At 43.8% G+C, this 14,761-nt stretch overlaps 1 protein-coding gene and 1 long non-coding RNA gene across 3 annotated transcripts in view; both read left to right on the forward strand.

Moving 5' to 3' along the window:
• The first annotated feature begins 368 nt into the window (after positions 1-368).
• TSC22D2 (TSC22 domain family member 2) overlaps positions 369-14,761 on the forward strand; it is a 37,564-nt gene continuing 23,171 nt past the window's right edge. The window contains exon 1 of one of the 2 annotated variants that reach the window (XM_083739424.1): positions 369-3,400. In XM_083739424.1, coding sequence (XP_083595550.1) covers positions 1,446-3,400 — 1,955 coding nt within the window. In that variant the 5' untranslated portion in view covers positions 369-1,445. The remainder of the gene's footprint in view (positions 3,401-14,761) is intronic. The other variant, XM_083739425.1, reaches the window with a different exon arrangement.
• On the forward strand, positions 4,107-13,533 carry LOC310845159. Its single transcript, XR_014564527.1, has 2 exons — positions 4,107-10,466; positions 10,519-13,533. It is a non-coding gene; the product is annotated as an uncharacterized lncRNA (long non-coding RNA).

Genomic DNA, 14,761 nt, shown 5'->3' on the forward strand with positions numbered 1-14,761 from the left:
AGCCTCCCTCCCTCGGCCTCGCACGGAGAAAGACTGAGCAAAGTACCACCTCAGCCTCCTCGCCAAAATGGAGCGAGTTGAGGCGGGGGGAGGATGTCACGCCGCCATTCCCTCCCCCACCCTCTCCTTCGACGGAAGGTACCAAGCCCGCAGTGAAGAAAGAGGAGGAGGGGGGCTGCTACGGGGCGAGTGGAACATTCCAAACGGTTGAAATGACGATCTCAGGGGGGAGGGGTTTTTTCTTTTCCCCTCGGCGGTGACTCCGCCCCTTTCCTCTCCTCGGCCGCCTCGTCTCCTCCGCCCGCCCCCTTTCCGTGGCCAGGACAGAACCTCTTCATCCTGGGGGAGGGCGGGGGGAAGGATGGGAGGCGCGCCCGGGCGGCGGTGACGTCAGCTCGCCTGTGCGTAAGAGGCGGTCCCCCCGTGTCGGCTGCCGCAGTAGCAGCGGCTTAAGCTCCAGTTCCCAGGTTGCCTCGCGGCTCCATTTGAGCCCCATCTTGAGCGAGGGGAGTGAGCAGTTTGAATTTCAGCTCCTTCGGCACAGCGCTGGAGAGCGCAGCGCGCACGGACTTTAAAGAAGGGGGAGGGGGGGAGAGAAAGAAGAGAGTGTGAGGCGGAGGGAAAAGGGCCCGGCCGGCTCCTCCGTCGTCGGCGCAGAGAGAGCCGCGTCTAGGAGGCCCGCCTGCCTGAGGGGGCCGCTGTGAGCCGGGCTGGTTCCTCCCCCCTTTTCCTTCCCTCCTCCCGAGAAGATGCGTCTGGTGCTGATCTCCAGGTAGACAGCGGAGGCAGGGCGGCCTGCGCCTCACTTGCCGGCTGCCGCCGCCGCCCCTCTTCCCCGAGACCCGACGGACGGACAGCGGACGGACTAGCGGCCTTGGGCCCGCCTCGGGGACCGCGGGTCTCGCCGGAAACCCCCGCGGAGAGCGCCACCCCGGCCCTGGGAGCCCCACAGCCGGCTGTGTGAAGAGAGCCGCGGCTGCGAAAGGGGGACGGCGGGGCGCTGCTGAGGGAAGAAGGAGAAGAAGAGGAGGAGGAGGAGGTGGCGCCGCCCGCCCGCCCGCCGAGGGGCCCGCAGCCTTACTCGGGGGGAGGAAGAGGAGGAGCTCGGCCGCCGCCCCCCTTCCATTCTCCTCTGCCTCGCTCTCCCTTTCCCCCCATCGCCAACCCCAGGCCTGGTGGTGGCCGCCTGCTGAGCCGGGGCTGCGTCGCGAGGGCCGGAGGAATGTGCGATACCGCCGGCGACTGCGCTGTAGACAGAACGTGATCCTCCCCTCCGCTGCGCCAGGGCCGGCTCAGACTTCTGCCTTCTCCACCGAGCCTTTTCATTTTCCGGCTCTTTGCTTTTCTCTTCTCCTCCGGCGAGGGCAGGTGGGCGGAACCCCCCATCCTCATTCTCTCTCCCCCGACGACGACTTATCCTCTTTTATTCTCCCGGGGGAAGCACCATGTCCAAGATGCCGGCCAAGAAGAAGAGCTGCTTCCAGATCACCAGCGTGACGACGGCCCAGGTGGCCAGCAGCATCACCGAGGACACCGAGAGCCTGGACGACCCGGATGAATCCCGCACCGAGGACGTTTCCTCCGAGATCTTCGACGTGTCCCGCGCCACCGACTACGGACCCGAAGATGTCTGCGAGCGCAGCTCCTCCGAGGAGACCCTCAACAACGTGGGCGACGCGGAGACCCCGGGGACAGTCTCTCCCAACCTGCTCCTGGATGGGCAAGTGGCTGCTGCCGCCGTCGCCGCCGCGGCCTCCGGAGGGATCCAGCCGCCGCCGCCTTCCCCTGCTGTGCCGACCGCCAACGGAGGAGCTGTTCCCAGGAGCTCCGCGGTGCTCCCAGCGGCTGCCGCCCCGGCCTCTTCAGCGGCAGCAGGAGGCAGCACTGCGCAGGCAGCTGCTGGCTCTGGAGCCATGCCTCTAACGGCTGCCGCCGCATGCAGTTCCCGCTTCAGGGTGATTAAGCTGGACCACGGTACAGGAGAGCCCTATAGACGGGGGCGATGGACGTGTATGGAATACTATGACCGGGACTCCGAGGGCGGGGCCGTTTTAGCCAGGACTGGGGATTGCATTAGACACAACAGTACTTTTGAACAAGCTGTTCAAGATAGGGATAGTGGCCTAGGTGCTACTGGTGGCTCTTTGATAGTTTCGGGGGTTGCAACTTCGGCACATGGCCCCGACTCCCTGGCTGACAGCTCTCTTGCTGCTGTGTCACAGCTACTCCAGCCAGAGAAAATAAACCAACCCTCTCCACAGCAACCCAATTTTGTCATTGGGCAGCAGCCCGTAGGCGGGGCTGTGCCTCACAGTAATGCTCAGCCAATCTATTCAGGGGCTACAGCAGCGAGCCAGCAAATGATGGGGCCTCCGCTGCAGACCCAGGCACAGGTAAATGCACAGAACATGGGACAGGCTGGACCTAATGGGAAAGGCATGCCACCTTCGAATGTAGCGATAGCCCAGACAGGTTTGCCTATGCCACAACAGCAGGTACAGCAAGCTAATGTACCTGTGGCTCAGACTCAGCAATTTGCTTATTCTCAGTCGCAGATTCCACCAGTGCATCTGGTGCCAGCCCAAACTCCTGCCCAGCCGGAATACATTCAACATATGACAGTCATGCAGTCTCAAGGAGCTACTCAACAGGCCATCTCAGGTTCTGTCCCAAGCACTGGAACATCCAGTCTTCCAGCAGCACAAATAGCTGGTCCAAATCCCTCACCCATAGCACCAGTGATGGGAGTTTCTTCGCAAACTGGTGAAACTGTAGGACAGGTATCTGGGCTATTGCAGGGTGGCCTGACAACTCCAATTCAGACTGTCATTCCTCAGCCAGGAGGTGTGGTGCAGCAAGGCATTGGCCATGCGGGGGTTGTGCAACAGAAATCTATGACTCAGCAGCAAATGGGTGGAAGCAGTCAAGTGGCCGGTGCTCCTCACAGTATAGTTTCTGGAGTTCAGAATGTGCCTGCAGCTGTACCGGGTACTAGTGTGCCCAGTGTGTCTACAACTTCTGTTACTATGCCAAATGCCCCTGTTACTTTAGTCCAGTCCCAGCTGACCAGCCATACATCTGTCAGTAGGAGCTCCAGTGTTGTCCAGCAACATGTTGGCCTTCCACTAATGCAAGGCACAACCAATGTACCTGCAAATCTGCCACAATCTAACATTGGACAATTTCCAAATCAACCTTTAGGCCAGATTGATGATACTAGAAGAAAATCTGAACCCCTACCTCAACCACCACTTTCTCTTGCTGAAAATAAACTTCTTGTGAAGCCACCTATTCCGGACACTTTAGCAAACCCTCTTAATTTACCTGCAACTACTCCAATGAACAGTCTTGCCAGCTCTGTCTTTGGCATATCTATTCCTGTTGATGGTGATGAAGACAGGTATTTATCTTCTATCTTTTTTTTATGCAAGTGTCTAGTTGCAGACACTCTTACAGCATTTATTTATCAAGTTTAAGTGTCTTAATCTCTTCCAAAGATGTGACATACGATGTGACAAAGGGGATTCACTACTAAACTACTTGTGTAGCAAAAATGTGTAAACCACCGTAAGGAAGAACTTAAGGAAATGAGACTATGAATATTAAGCTGAATACAAAAAGCAAATCACTGTTTCCGTAGTCTTGAAAAAACAGTTACAAGGACTTTCAAGCCCATCACAATTGATAACTTGAAGTAAGGTTACTCTCTTCCATTGTTTAAAGCACAAGTTGGATATATAGTTAGTCTTTATGCTATGCACTTGTTTAACTTGAGCTATGTTAGCTGAATAAATCCAGACCTATTCTCTGTTAATGTTGAATACATATACATGACAGCAATGGAAACATAGTTATCAATGGGTGTGTGTAATTCAGTGGGCAGATTTGTAACATGTTTTCTTAAGCAGTTTCAGTGTAATGGCTGCAAAAGCTTACTAACAAAATGTGCTTCATAGGAAAAAGTAAGCAAGTTAGCCATGGCATCACATTACTTGTTTTTAAATAGAACCCTTGCTTTATCATTGTTAGGTGTGCGGTTATTATAAAGGGAACAAGCTTTGAGAGATTGGTGAATTACAGTATAAACTTGGGATATTTATTCAGTGAGACTTGTTTCATGATGTGTATTTGGGATTGTAGCTTTAGCATGCTTAAACGGAAAAGAAGCGAGTTATAAAGCAACTTGTTTGGGTGTAAGTTTGCATGTATAGAATTGCATCGTAAAGGGCTTCAGGATTTTCAAGGAAAGTTGTGCTGTTCCACAATTCTTATTAACAACTGCTGCTGTGGACAGAACGAAAGACAGGGTTTTCCCTCTCTTTAGGGAAAGTTGTGTGGGTAACACATTTCATATGGGCTCTATTTCTTTGGGTAAAGAACCAAATTTGGAAATGTAGCCCTTAAGCATTCTATAAATAATTGATAACTTTAAAAAAAACATACCACTTCATTAAGAGTCTTACTGTACATGAAAATGTTTATTCGTACAAGCACAGTAGAAGGAAATAAGTAGAACAGTACTGTAGCACAATGAGAGGGGCAGAAGATGCAAACACTTTCCTTGGGAAATGACTGAATTTCCTTCGTAGAAGTGAGAGGACTGTCCTATTAACCTCTGGCCTAGCTCTGTAAGAGTTCCTCTTTGTAAATTTAGTAGCATAGGGATGGAAATCCTTAGTCATCTCTTGCCACAATCTTATTATACCTGTTTATCTGAGACTATGCCCCAATTAAGGGTTAATTCTGAGTAGATGTGTATAGGATTGCACTGTTGGTGCTAATTTAAAGTGTAGAGTAACTTTCCCTAAAATGTGCTTATTTCTTGAAGTCTTTCAAATAGCATATGAAATTGCCTTGTGCATCAGAGTATTCCAATACATTTGAGTTGTAAGCATCAAGTAGAAATTCTCAACTTGAGGAAATTGTAACCTAGTATAGGTATGATCTCTACTTGTCAACAAATCTACTTATGATTAAATACAGAAGAGAACAGGCACCTGCCGCTTTGCAGAAATTGATACAGCATTAGCAATTGGGTATTACATCTAACTTGATTTTGCTATGGTTTACTGAAGTTGAAACCACCGCTAATGGAGGTATATATCGTATTTTGTTTTATTAAATAAACATCCTCGCTTCAACTTCAAGATAAAGGAAGTGGACTTGGTAAGGGGGAAAGGGATAGCTTTGGTATTAAGCCTGATGCTAATATCGAGTTGTAGTGTGAGTGAAAAGGGACTTGTGCAATCCATCTTTCTCTTCTCCCCCTCTCCCTGAGAAACCTCTGGAGAGTTGCCTCTCTCAGACAGTGGATCTGTGTTGCATACTATGCTGTGTGAGGGGGAACTAGCCTGAAATTGTGCAGAGGGATCTGGGGAGTTGCTCTGGTGCACAGTTCTTCCTGATTTTAGGCAATACTCTCTGTTGCACCGCTGCCCCATACAACAGAGTTCCCTCTGAACAGGGGTTTTGGAGAGTACAAGAGTTGCAGGGGCGAGGAAGGGAAGCTATAAGAGTGCTTGCATGGTCTGCCTTCCACTTGTGCAGCCATTGAATGCAACCCACTGACATACTATTTTTTAAGTGGGTGTGCTAAATTTGGTTGGATCTGATGTATTGATAAGAAATTTTAATGTATGTATAGTACAATCCTAATCACATTTATTGAGGATATTTTTAGTCTTAGTATGCTTGCTTCAAATTGTAGGCTTTGTTCTTCAGTTGGTGGTACTGATTAAAGGCTGTATGCAAGTTACGTTTATTATGGTATTGTGGAACAATGTGTGTAAATAATCTTACTTGAAGCAAAATTTTTGAGCTGACACACATACATGGATTATTTTGTCAGTGACCAGTACAGTATAGCAGAATTCCTTGGGCTATACCGAATGCAAATAAACTAGTTCTGTGGGGCATTGTGTACAACTAGAAATGTCTGTGGGACACTTCAGTTGTCTTATGACAGGCCTCTTCCAAGAAACAACAGCATGCTTAAGAGGGTGTTCACATACTGTTCAAATACTCCCCCCTTTTATTTCTTCAGCAACAGAAGAGTGGCTTGCTGGGCCCCTTCGGCCAGCTTCTTGTGTGTTGATAATTGAGATAAAATATACAGGAGAAATGTTAGGCAGAAACATTTTGCAGAAAATTATAAAAAGGGGGAGTTGGCTTGTGTTTGGATTTCAAATTAGTTACTGTATGGGTACCAGAGATTAACTCTGGATTTGGCCTCCACGAGGATTCTATCAACATGGAATGTGCAAGAGAAACCCATTATCTCAATGTGAGGCCTCTTTTATTGATGTTCTTGTAGTCATATTAAATTACTTAGCTGTCAGTTCAGTTAACCTCTGTATGAGTCATAAAAGGTGTTACAATGAAGTAGCGCTTGTAATGACAATACAGAACATATCAGCAGCTTAATATTGGTGAGGACGGTATCAAGTTTTCAAACTGTGCTCTTAATGCATGGTGTTGTATTAATATTTTTTGTCCAGGAGAACAGATTGTTTCCTTGCTCCAGCACCAGTTCAAGAACTGCTTCTAAGTACTTTTATATAGTAAACTAATGTATATTGGGATGGATCAGGAATGTGGTGCAGCTAGGACCTTCAAAACGTGAATAGTAGTCTTTAACTTGGGAATTGGTATGAAACAGCCCAAGGCCTTGGTCCTGCTGGGAACATTGCTAGATTATGTGACTTGGTAAGTGTTATTGGATGTTCTCTTTAAATTACTTGTTTCTAGCAAGTCTCCAATCAAAGTTTTCAAAAGCTACATTTGGAGATGCTGTAATTTGGTGCCTCTGTATTTTAGTTCTCCTTTTTATTCCAGAAATAATTCATAATTAGTTGGTGCCTGTGTAGTAAACAAGTTGCTGGGACAAAGCAACTGGAGCTCACCACCATCATGCTGATTCGAACCGCCGACTTTACGATTGGCATCCCTATGATTCAGCCCTTGCCAACCTAGCAGTTCGAAAGCATACCAGTGCAAGTATATAAATAGGTACCACTGCAGCGGGGAGGTAAACAGCGTTTCCATGCGTTCTGGTTTCCGTCACGGTGTCCCGTTGCACCAGAAGCAATTAACTCATGCTGGCCACATGACCTGGAAAGCTGTCCGTGGACAAACGCCGGCTCCCTCGGCCTGAAGTCGCCTTTGACTGGAATTAACCGTCCAGGGGTCCTTTACTGTATCTAGTATAAAAGTAAGGGTTCCAAATTGCTAATATACAAAATATTCTGGCAATATTGTACATCCAGAAAACCAGACTGTTTTTTAAGCTGCAGAGCTGTCACAATATATAGAATCTGTTCTCCATGTTGGACTCAGAAACTAATAAGCGATGAATGTGAACTGCTAGATGATGCCATATTAATAGAATATATACTGTAGTTACCATTTTGAGTTTATTTTAGTAAATACTTAATGCATTTCAGATGACAAAATCCTTAGATGTGTTTTAATAACTGGCATAAATTAAACTGGTAAAAATGAAACCTTAGATCTTTTAATCCTGTTAAATCCAAACATTCACTAGACTTCTAAAAACATAACTAGCTGATTACTATACTTTTGGCTCTTGAGAAATATGTTGCCACTCTTGAAAGAATACATCACTGGGAAAGCTTGTTTAAGCCTCCTACATGTTTGGCAGATACCCGGTGCAAATATTACCAGACTGGTTAGAAAAGGGATAGATAACTGACCAGTGTGAACTGTGCAGGCTGTAGTCCAGCACTCTAATGAATAGCTGCAATTGTGAAGTCTCCACAGCAGCCGCTGGATTGTTGAAAACCTGATTGTAAGGATTTCTTCATAGAGTATCTCTGTTCTATGAAAAAGCTTACTTGTATAGTGTGCTAATTGTTGCTGATAAAGTATTATAAATGGTAAAACTGAGCTCTTGAGGCCTCTTTCATAATAGAACAAAACCTTGCATTAGCATCAACATTGATAAGGGTCTCTTTATGCATTGCTCTTATATGCTTTACTTGAAGGGAGGGGGAATAAAAGGATTATGCAAATTGAAAACAGTAGGTACTGCTCATATCCTGCTGTTACTGAATTTCATCCTTTAAAGTTGTGTTCTTGAGCATGCTCAGAACAGCTACAGGCTTTCATAATTTCAGCCTCTAAAATAGCAGTTTGCCATGTTGAAGTGATTTGTGGATGTGGACCAGAAACAAATGCAAGTGAGAATCCTGCATAGACCCGAAGCATTCCCACAATATGCAGTGCTGCTTCATTCTTCTTTCACATCTAAAAGTGTAGATGTAAAATAGAAACAAAGGTAATTAAATCTGTAGTGGATGACAAATTCTTAATTTTACTATGTAAATTCAGCTCTATAGCAGTTAAAGACTGCTTCCTTTAAAATCACCTTCTGATCTGTGAGGGCAATTAGTATGAATGCACACCGTGAGCAATGCAATCCTTTAAAAGTCTCACTATTAAAATGGGTGGTCTGAAATATTAGTATCAGAGGTTCTAGTTCTCAGTTCTGGGGCCTATGTGGAGGGAGTGATTGAAGGGAGTGCGATGGAATCAAATAGAAGCGTGCAGAATGTTTGCAAGTGTTGAAGTAATCTGGTATAAAATAAAAGTTTAAATTATTATATTCTTATCCTGTAATGCCAACTTTCTAGAAGCTTTTTCCCTTTTCTGCTTTACAGACTTTAGTGAGCTAATTCTGCATTGAAATGAAAACTTCAAGCAGCAAAACAAGGGAAGTCTTGTAGTATTATGGTTCCTTTGCTAAAGCTGTGTCAGATTTCTTTTTGGCAGGGAGAAATATTATCTTCAGGTTATTAGAATAACATCATCTTGTGCAGCTCAGATGCACACATTGAGCCTTTTATTTTAAGAACATCTAATAACATTTGGTACCAGTGCCACAACTATGTAGCTATTTTCTCCCAGCCATCTATGTCCTAACATAAAGACATAACTAGTGTTTCAATATCAGACAATAGTTAAGACTGTTCTCGGGGTTTTTTGAACAAGGGAATATTGCTGTATATTTAAAATACTTTATTTGACTTGGCAGACCAATTTTTCTATATTCGTTTTAAAAATGGATCTTGGGTGTCAACATGCATACTTTAAATGAAGCAGGATCTCTTGAAGCAGCATTTTAAAAACTAGTTTCAGGGAAAGCTTTTCTGTTGACTGCTGAGAGCCTACTGCATGTTTGCTATGAAACCTTGTATGAAACCTATGAGTACATTGTAAAAAAATAATCTGGGGCATATTTTACAGCTCCTAGTTGTTTTTTGTGAGGCGTGAGGCAGGCCTTGTTATGCCTTGTTGCTGCCCCAGTTGAGTTGAGCGTGACCTAGTAAGTTGGCAGCAGTCTGGCAGCTGCACATTGCAGTGGAAGGTTAGCAATATTGATGGGCCATTATATTTTAGCTATATTTCAAAGCTACTGCTGCTCTTGAAGCATTTTTGAAAAGCTTTTGAGCCAACTCCAGGGTACCCCCCAAAAGTATCAGTGGCTTAGTGCTCACCAACATGAGAGCTGTTGTACTTGTGACTAGGAGTGTTATTCACACACTAAGGTGTTGTGTATGCCTTCCGGAGTAGAACATTTGGAAAACCAGTCTAGTTTATGAAAGGCAAGCTAGAACACAAAAGTGTTTGCAGAAAATGCAGAGCCATATAAACAGCTGAAGGAGGAAATGAAACAGTAACAGCAGCAAAAAGATATAGGCCTGCTTTCAGACCTTATTCTGTGTGATTAGTTAGCAGCAAAAAAGGTCCCCAAGACATCCAGGTTTGGTGAATAAATGCTTTGTGGGTGGGTCTGAGCCTGTATGCCTTGGCAAGTAGGCAGTTTGTGTGGATTGCGTTTATAACCATTCTGTTGTTGATGAGAATAAATCAAAATACTGGGGCATGCGTAACATGGGGCAGGTCCCATTAGATGCCATGGGATTTTGCTATACAGGAGGTTAAAGAGCTGTATAGCAGAATGGCTTCAACCCTTTACTAGAACCCTTCCCTCAAATTGCTGTTGTATTCTTTTCATGTGTCTCTTTGATTTATGCCAAAGAGCATCATCACCAAATAGATGCAAGTGAGACTTGCAACAAAAGATTGCAATGATTCATTACTTCACAATAGGAGTGTGCAGTGTCTGTCTCCGGCAGGCCTTTAAGACATGTCCTAAGCTTGTGAGGATATTGTACTTAGGAGCAAGTCACAAGTAAAGACTAATTTCACATTTTCTAGGCCTCCTGTCCCCCCTAGTACTATTAACAAACTAGTAATTGGTATTTCACTTTACCCTCTCTTGATCCTTTGACCTTTTCCTTAATAGAACATGTATGTTCTAGAATGTTAGTACAGCCAGTAGCCTGCTGTGTGTCCTGTCTCTTTGAGAGTTGGCAGCAATTCTACAATATTCTGCACTGGCCAATTCTTGGGAGGCACACTACATCTTTGGGGTTGTAGGAAAGGCCTGAGGCTAAACACTAAGAGAAACATTTATTAAGATGCTGCATAGGAAAGGCCTGAGGCCATGCCATGTGCCCGTATCAGTCATGTGTGGAATCAGTTTTAGAGGTAGAGCAATGGAGCCAGTAGTATTTTAAAATCTGTGTGACCGGTAGCTGATTCCAAGGTTTTGGCCTACATGTCTTTATGTTTCACTGATTTCAGATGAAGCGCTTCTTAAAGTTCCATCTGTAAGTGTGTTAAGTATCCACAAAGGAGAGGGCCTTCTTGGTGGTGACACCCTGGCTTTGGGATATAAGACCAACATTAATAGCTTTCCAGTGCCAGGTTAAGACTGCTTATTTTACCAGACTTGTAATATTTATTGCATTGTTTTAGTAGCTGGTTGAATGACTGTTATTTTATATTCCACCAGGTTTTAATTTTTATTGTTTTTAACATTGTATTAATACTTGTATTTTGTGTACACCACCTTGAAATCCATGTGTAGTTGAAGTTATGGTTAGACTTTGTAAAAAACATATAATTCTGCAAATTCAGGGTTCCCTAAGCGTGCTGATACCCTCCCTATTATTTCTCTGTGGCCAGTTCAGTGGGTGCTCACCACCTGAGTTTGCTATTAGAGGGAGCATTATGTGTTCTCTCCCACCCACCCCATTGGGAAGAAAAAAAGGTCAGACCAGAAAAGTCTCCTCCAGACGAACAAAACAGCTATTGCAGCAGACATGTAGAAAAAGGTGATTATATTTCTGTTTGGTTTAGATATTATTTTTACCTAAACCACCCTGAGGGCTCGGTTACTAGTTCCTTTTTGAAAGCCTCAAGACCAAATGTTTACTTTTGCCACCCTTCTGCAGGTTTAGCTCCTGCTACCACAGTGCAGCCCAAAGAAGGGAGATCCAGGCCCTGGTTTTCCCAAATCTTATAGGTACAGAAATCTCATAACTTGAGCCAACAACCAATTAGGATTTCCATGCCCTCCCCTCAGTTGGAGAGAAATAATTAGGACCTCTTCAGGAGTTCTATTACCAAATTATTTATGACTTCAAAAGTCAAAACCAGGACCTTGGGTTCTGTGCCATAAACGTTCTTACCATGTGAACTTAATGTTCAGGCACATTATAGCTTATTGAGGGACTCTTACATTATTAGGCCTTCTAAACCAGTAGCTCACTGTCCATCTTATTCTATGAAACACAGCTTGGACAACAACAGTATCAGGCAATGGAAAGTATTTTGGCGTGGGAATTTTAAAAGTAAAATAAAACAAAAACCGGTGCGTTGTGTAGTAATACCATCTCTACTTGAAGTGTTCTGCTGACTGCTTACGGAAGTGCAACAAGAACGAATATGCTTAGGTTTTTGTTCCTCTAATAAATACTGGGTGTGAAACCAAAAGCACAAATAGAATACAAATATGGATAGCCCTTTTCATTTTAAATTGAGAATGCACACTGAAACACCATTTTAGCTTTCTATGAAAAAGCAGTGAGATACAGGTTATTTGGATAGAAACTAAACTTAGTTTGTACTCATACTCGATTTAGCCATTTCCCATGAATCCCATGATTTTTCTGCTGGAAGGTTAAATGGTCTCTTCCTCTGCTATTTTGGTGAGTAGTTCCCCAGCATTTTCAGTAATCACTGTTAGTAGAATTATTTATGGGGTAAATCCCCCTCCCCAAATCAAGAGATGACAACTATGAACATCTGGCTTCTTGAGTTATGCTTTCATAAAAACAATAGAACAGTCAGCCAGCTGGAAAAGAGACTGCTTTTCCTGATTACAGACACTGGTTGCAGGAAATGAGACATGGACAGAGTACTCACTATCCACCCATAATTAGACTGTAGGATGCTTTGAGCATTTTTTGAAAGAATAAAGGCATAGAATTCAGAGTGTCAGTGGAAAAACAGATGGATATGAATGTCTTTGTTCAGATGTAACACTAAACTATGGTTTAGCACAGCAGTGTGGAGTTTCTTGCCCAAAGGCCTAGTTTGGCTCGATAGGAGCCCTATCTTGGGTCTATGAAGCCTCTCCCCCCCCCCCCAGCTATGCCATCAGCTGTGGGACTGTAAGGGAACAATCAGGAACCTTAAATTTTTTCTTTGCCAAGTGGGGCATGCAGTTAGTGCCTATTAAATTAGTTGACGGTTGCAAGCCCTGCTGGGATCTTTCTTCACTCAGGAGCTCCCAGCCGGACCCAGTCCCTGCCAAAACGGTGCTTGAAGTTAGTGCAGATTCGGGCTTGAACCCCTTCCTGGGATCTTCCTTTGCATCATGGCTGGAACTCAAGGTGCTTGATGGAAACATGAGGTTGATTAACTTGCATTTTTTCAGCTATGTGCATAGACATTCAATTAGTTTTTATACATAATGAGTACCAACAGAATTTAAAGATAGTACTGCTATTACAGTGTCAGAAAAAACCATTAGAAAGGCATAATTGAAAATCTGGTTCTGTATTATAATGTTAACCAAGGGTTTTGTGTTGATGTTGATTGACTCTGATTTTCTGTAAGCTTTAATAGTCACTCAGGAGGTTTGGAACATAAGGCATCCAACTTTCAAGTGTGTTATTTTATGGAAAATGCTATAATATTTCCCTCTTTTCCAAACCCAGATGGCCTATATTTGGAAATATACATTATAGAGTATAGTGAGCTGTTCATATACAGTGGACCCTCTGGATACGGATTTAATTCATTCTGGGGGGGTCTGTGCGCATCCCAAAAAATCCGTAACCAGAGGCGCAGCTTCTGCGCACACACACAGTGTGATAGAACGCTTCCGTGCATGCGCACAAAGCGCTTCTGCTCATGTGCGAGTGGCGAGACCCGGAAAAATACTTCCGGGTTTGCCGCTTTCATAGTCCGAAGATTACATATCCAGAGAGGTACGTAACCCGAGGGTCCATTGTACTGTCTTTCTGCCGAGGCACCCCAAAATGTGTTTTACAAGTTAAAACTCTGGATCAAAATAAGTTATGATAAAAAGAGCAAAACAATAACCTTATTAGTAAAACTGTTAAAAAGTCATTTTAAAAAGTCAAATAATAAATAAAATCAGCAATAAGCTAAGCACAGTAAACATACTACATATCTGGGTAGGCATTGTATGCGAAAAAGATGGGAGCCAACAAGTGTTGTTAAAACTTCCACAGTAGCTAAGGTTTTTTCTCTCCCAAACTTAGCATAGTAAAAGCATACTTTTGTCCTGAACATAAGTTTCCAGGTTTGTTGCTAATTCAGCTATCTAATAAAGGAGTCAAAGAATTGCTTTCTATTCTCTCCAACCAGCAGTTCAATACATCCACAGTTTACCCACATGTATGATCTAAAATAATTATATGTTGAACAGATAATATTTAAACAGTACCTTGAGTACTTTCATTGAGTGCTTGTTAACCCCACTCCCACTGTTTCTAATCTCTTCACAACTTGCTCTTCAGTTCATTATAGTTCATTAATAGAAATATGTGAATGAACACCAGTGGTATTGCTTACTTTCAGAATTTGGATTCAAAGAAACTGTAGTCATATTTAAGGTAGAATGTCACATCAACTAGTAGTGTTATCAATGTTATGCCTTAATTACCATCTCCACAAATGGCTATTTGCTTTATGCATGACACTTTGTAGTTCAGCATGGGCTGAACATATCACATAAGAAGGCAGCAGCCAGTGTTTTGACTGGCAGAGACTGATAATCCTTCTTTGAATACCATCTGCATCACAGGGGAAACTTACAAGGGAGTGTACAAGGGAGAGGTCTTTCTCCATTGTGGTACCCAAGCTATGGGATTCCCTTCCCAGGGAGGTGTATGCCTGTTTGCTATCTTTTAGATGCCAAGCAAACTCCTTTTTTTATTTACTCAGGCATTTTGAAATGTTGTTGAAACAACTAAATTAATTTAAAACTTTAAAAATCTTGACTATTATCCATTGCTTTCTTTGTATTGTTTTTCTTGTTTTTAATTTAAAACCCCTTTAAATCATAGGTACAAAGTGTTTATATTAAATGTGATCTATCCAGAGAGGTAGCGATAGATCGAAAGTGCTAGCCACTCAAGGCATTCAGAGGAAAATGAAAAGAGAAAAAGCACAGAGGTGGGGAGGAGACGTATAAAACAAGGAAATGGTGTGAAAAGAGGAGACCGAAGCAGGTAAGTTGGTCCAAAGATGGGGGAGGCAAGAAGAAAGGGAAAACAAAGCTGGCTTTAGTCCCAACTGGTTGAACATTGACAGTATTGTTTTCTTTTTTAAAAGGATTGTCAGTAGCAGGTAGCCAGCT

Source organism: Podarcis gaigeae (genome assembly GCF_964106915.1).
Source record: "Podarcis gaigeae genome assembly, chromosome: 5".
NCBI lineage: Eukaryota > Metazoa > Chordata > Lepidosauria > Squamata > Lacertidae > Podarcis > Podarcis gaigeae.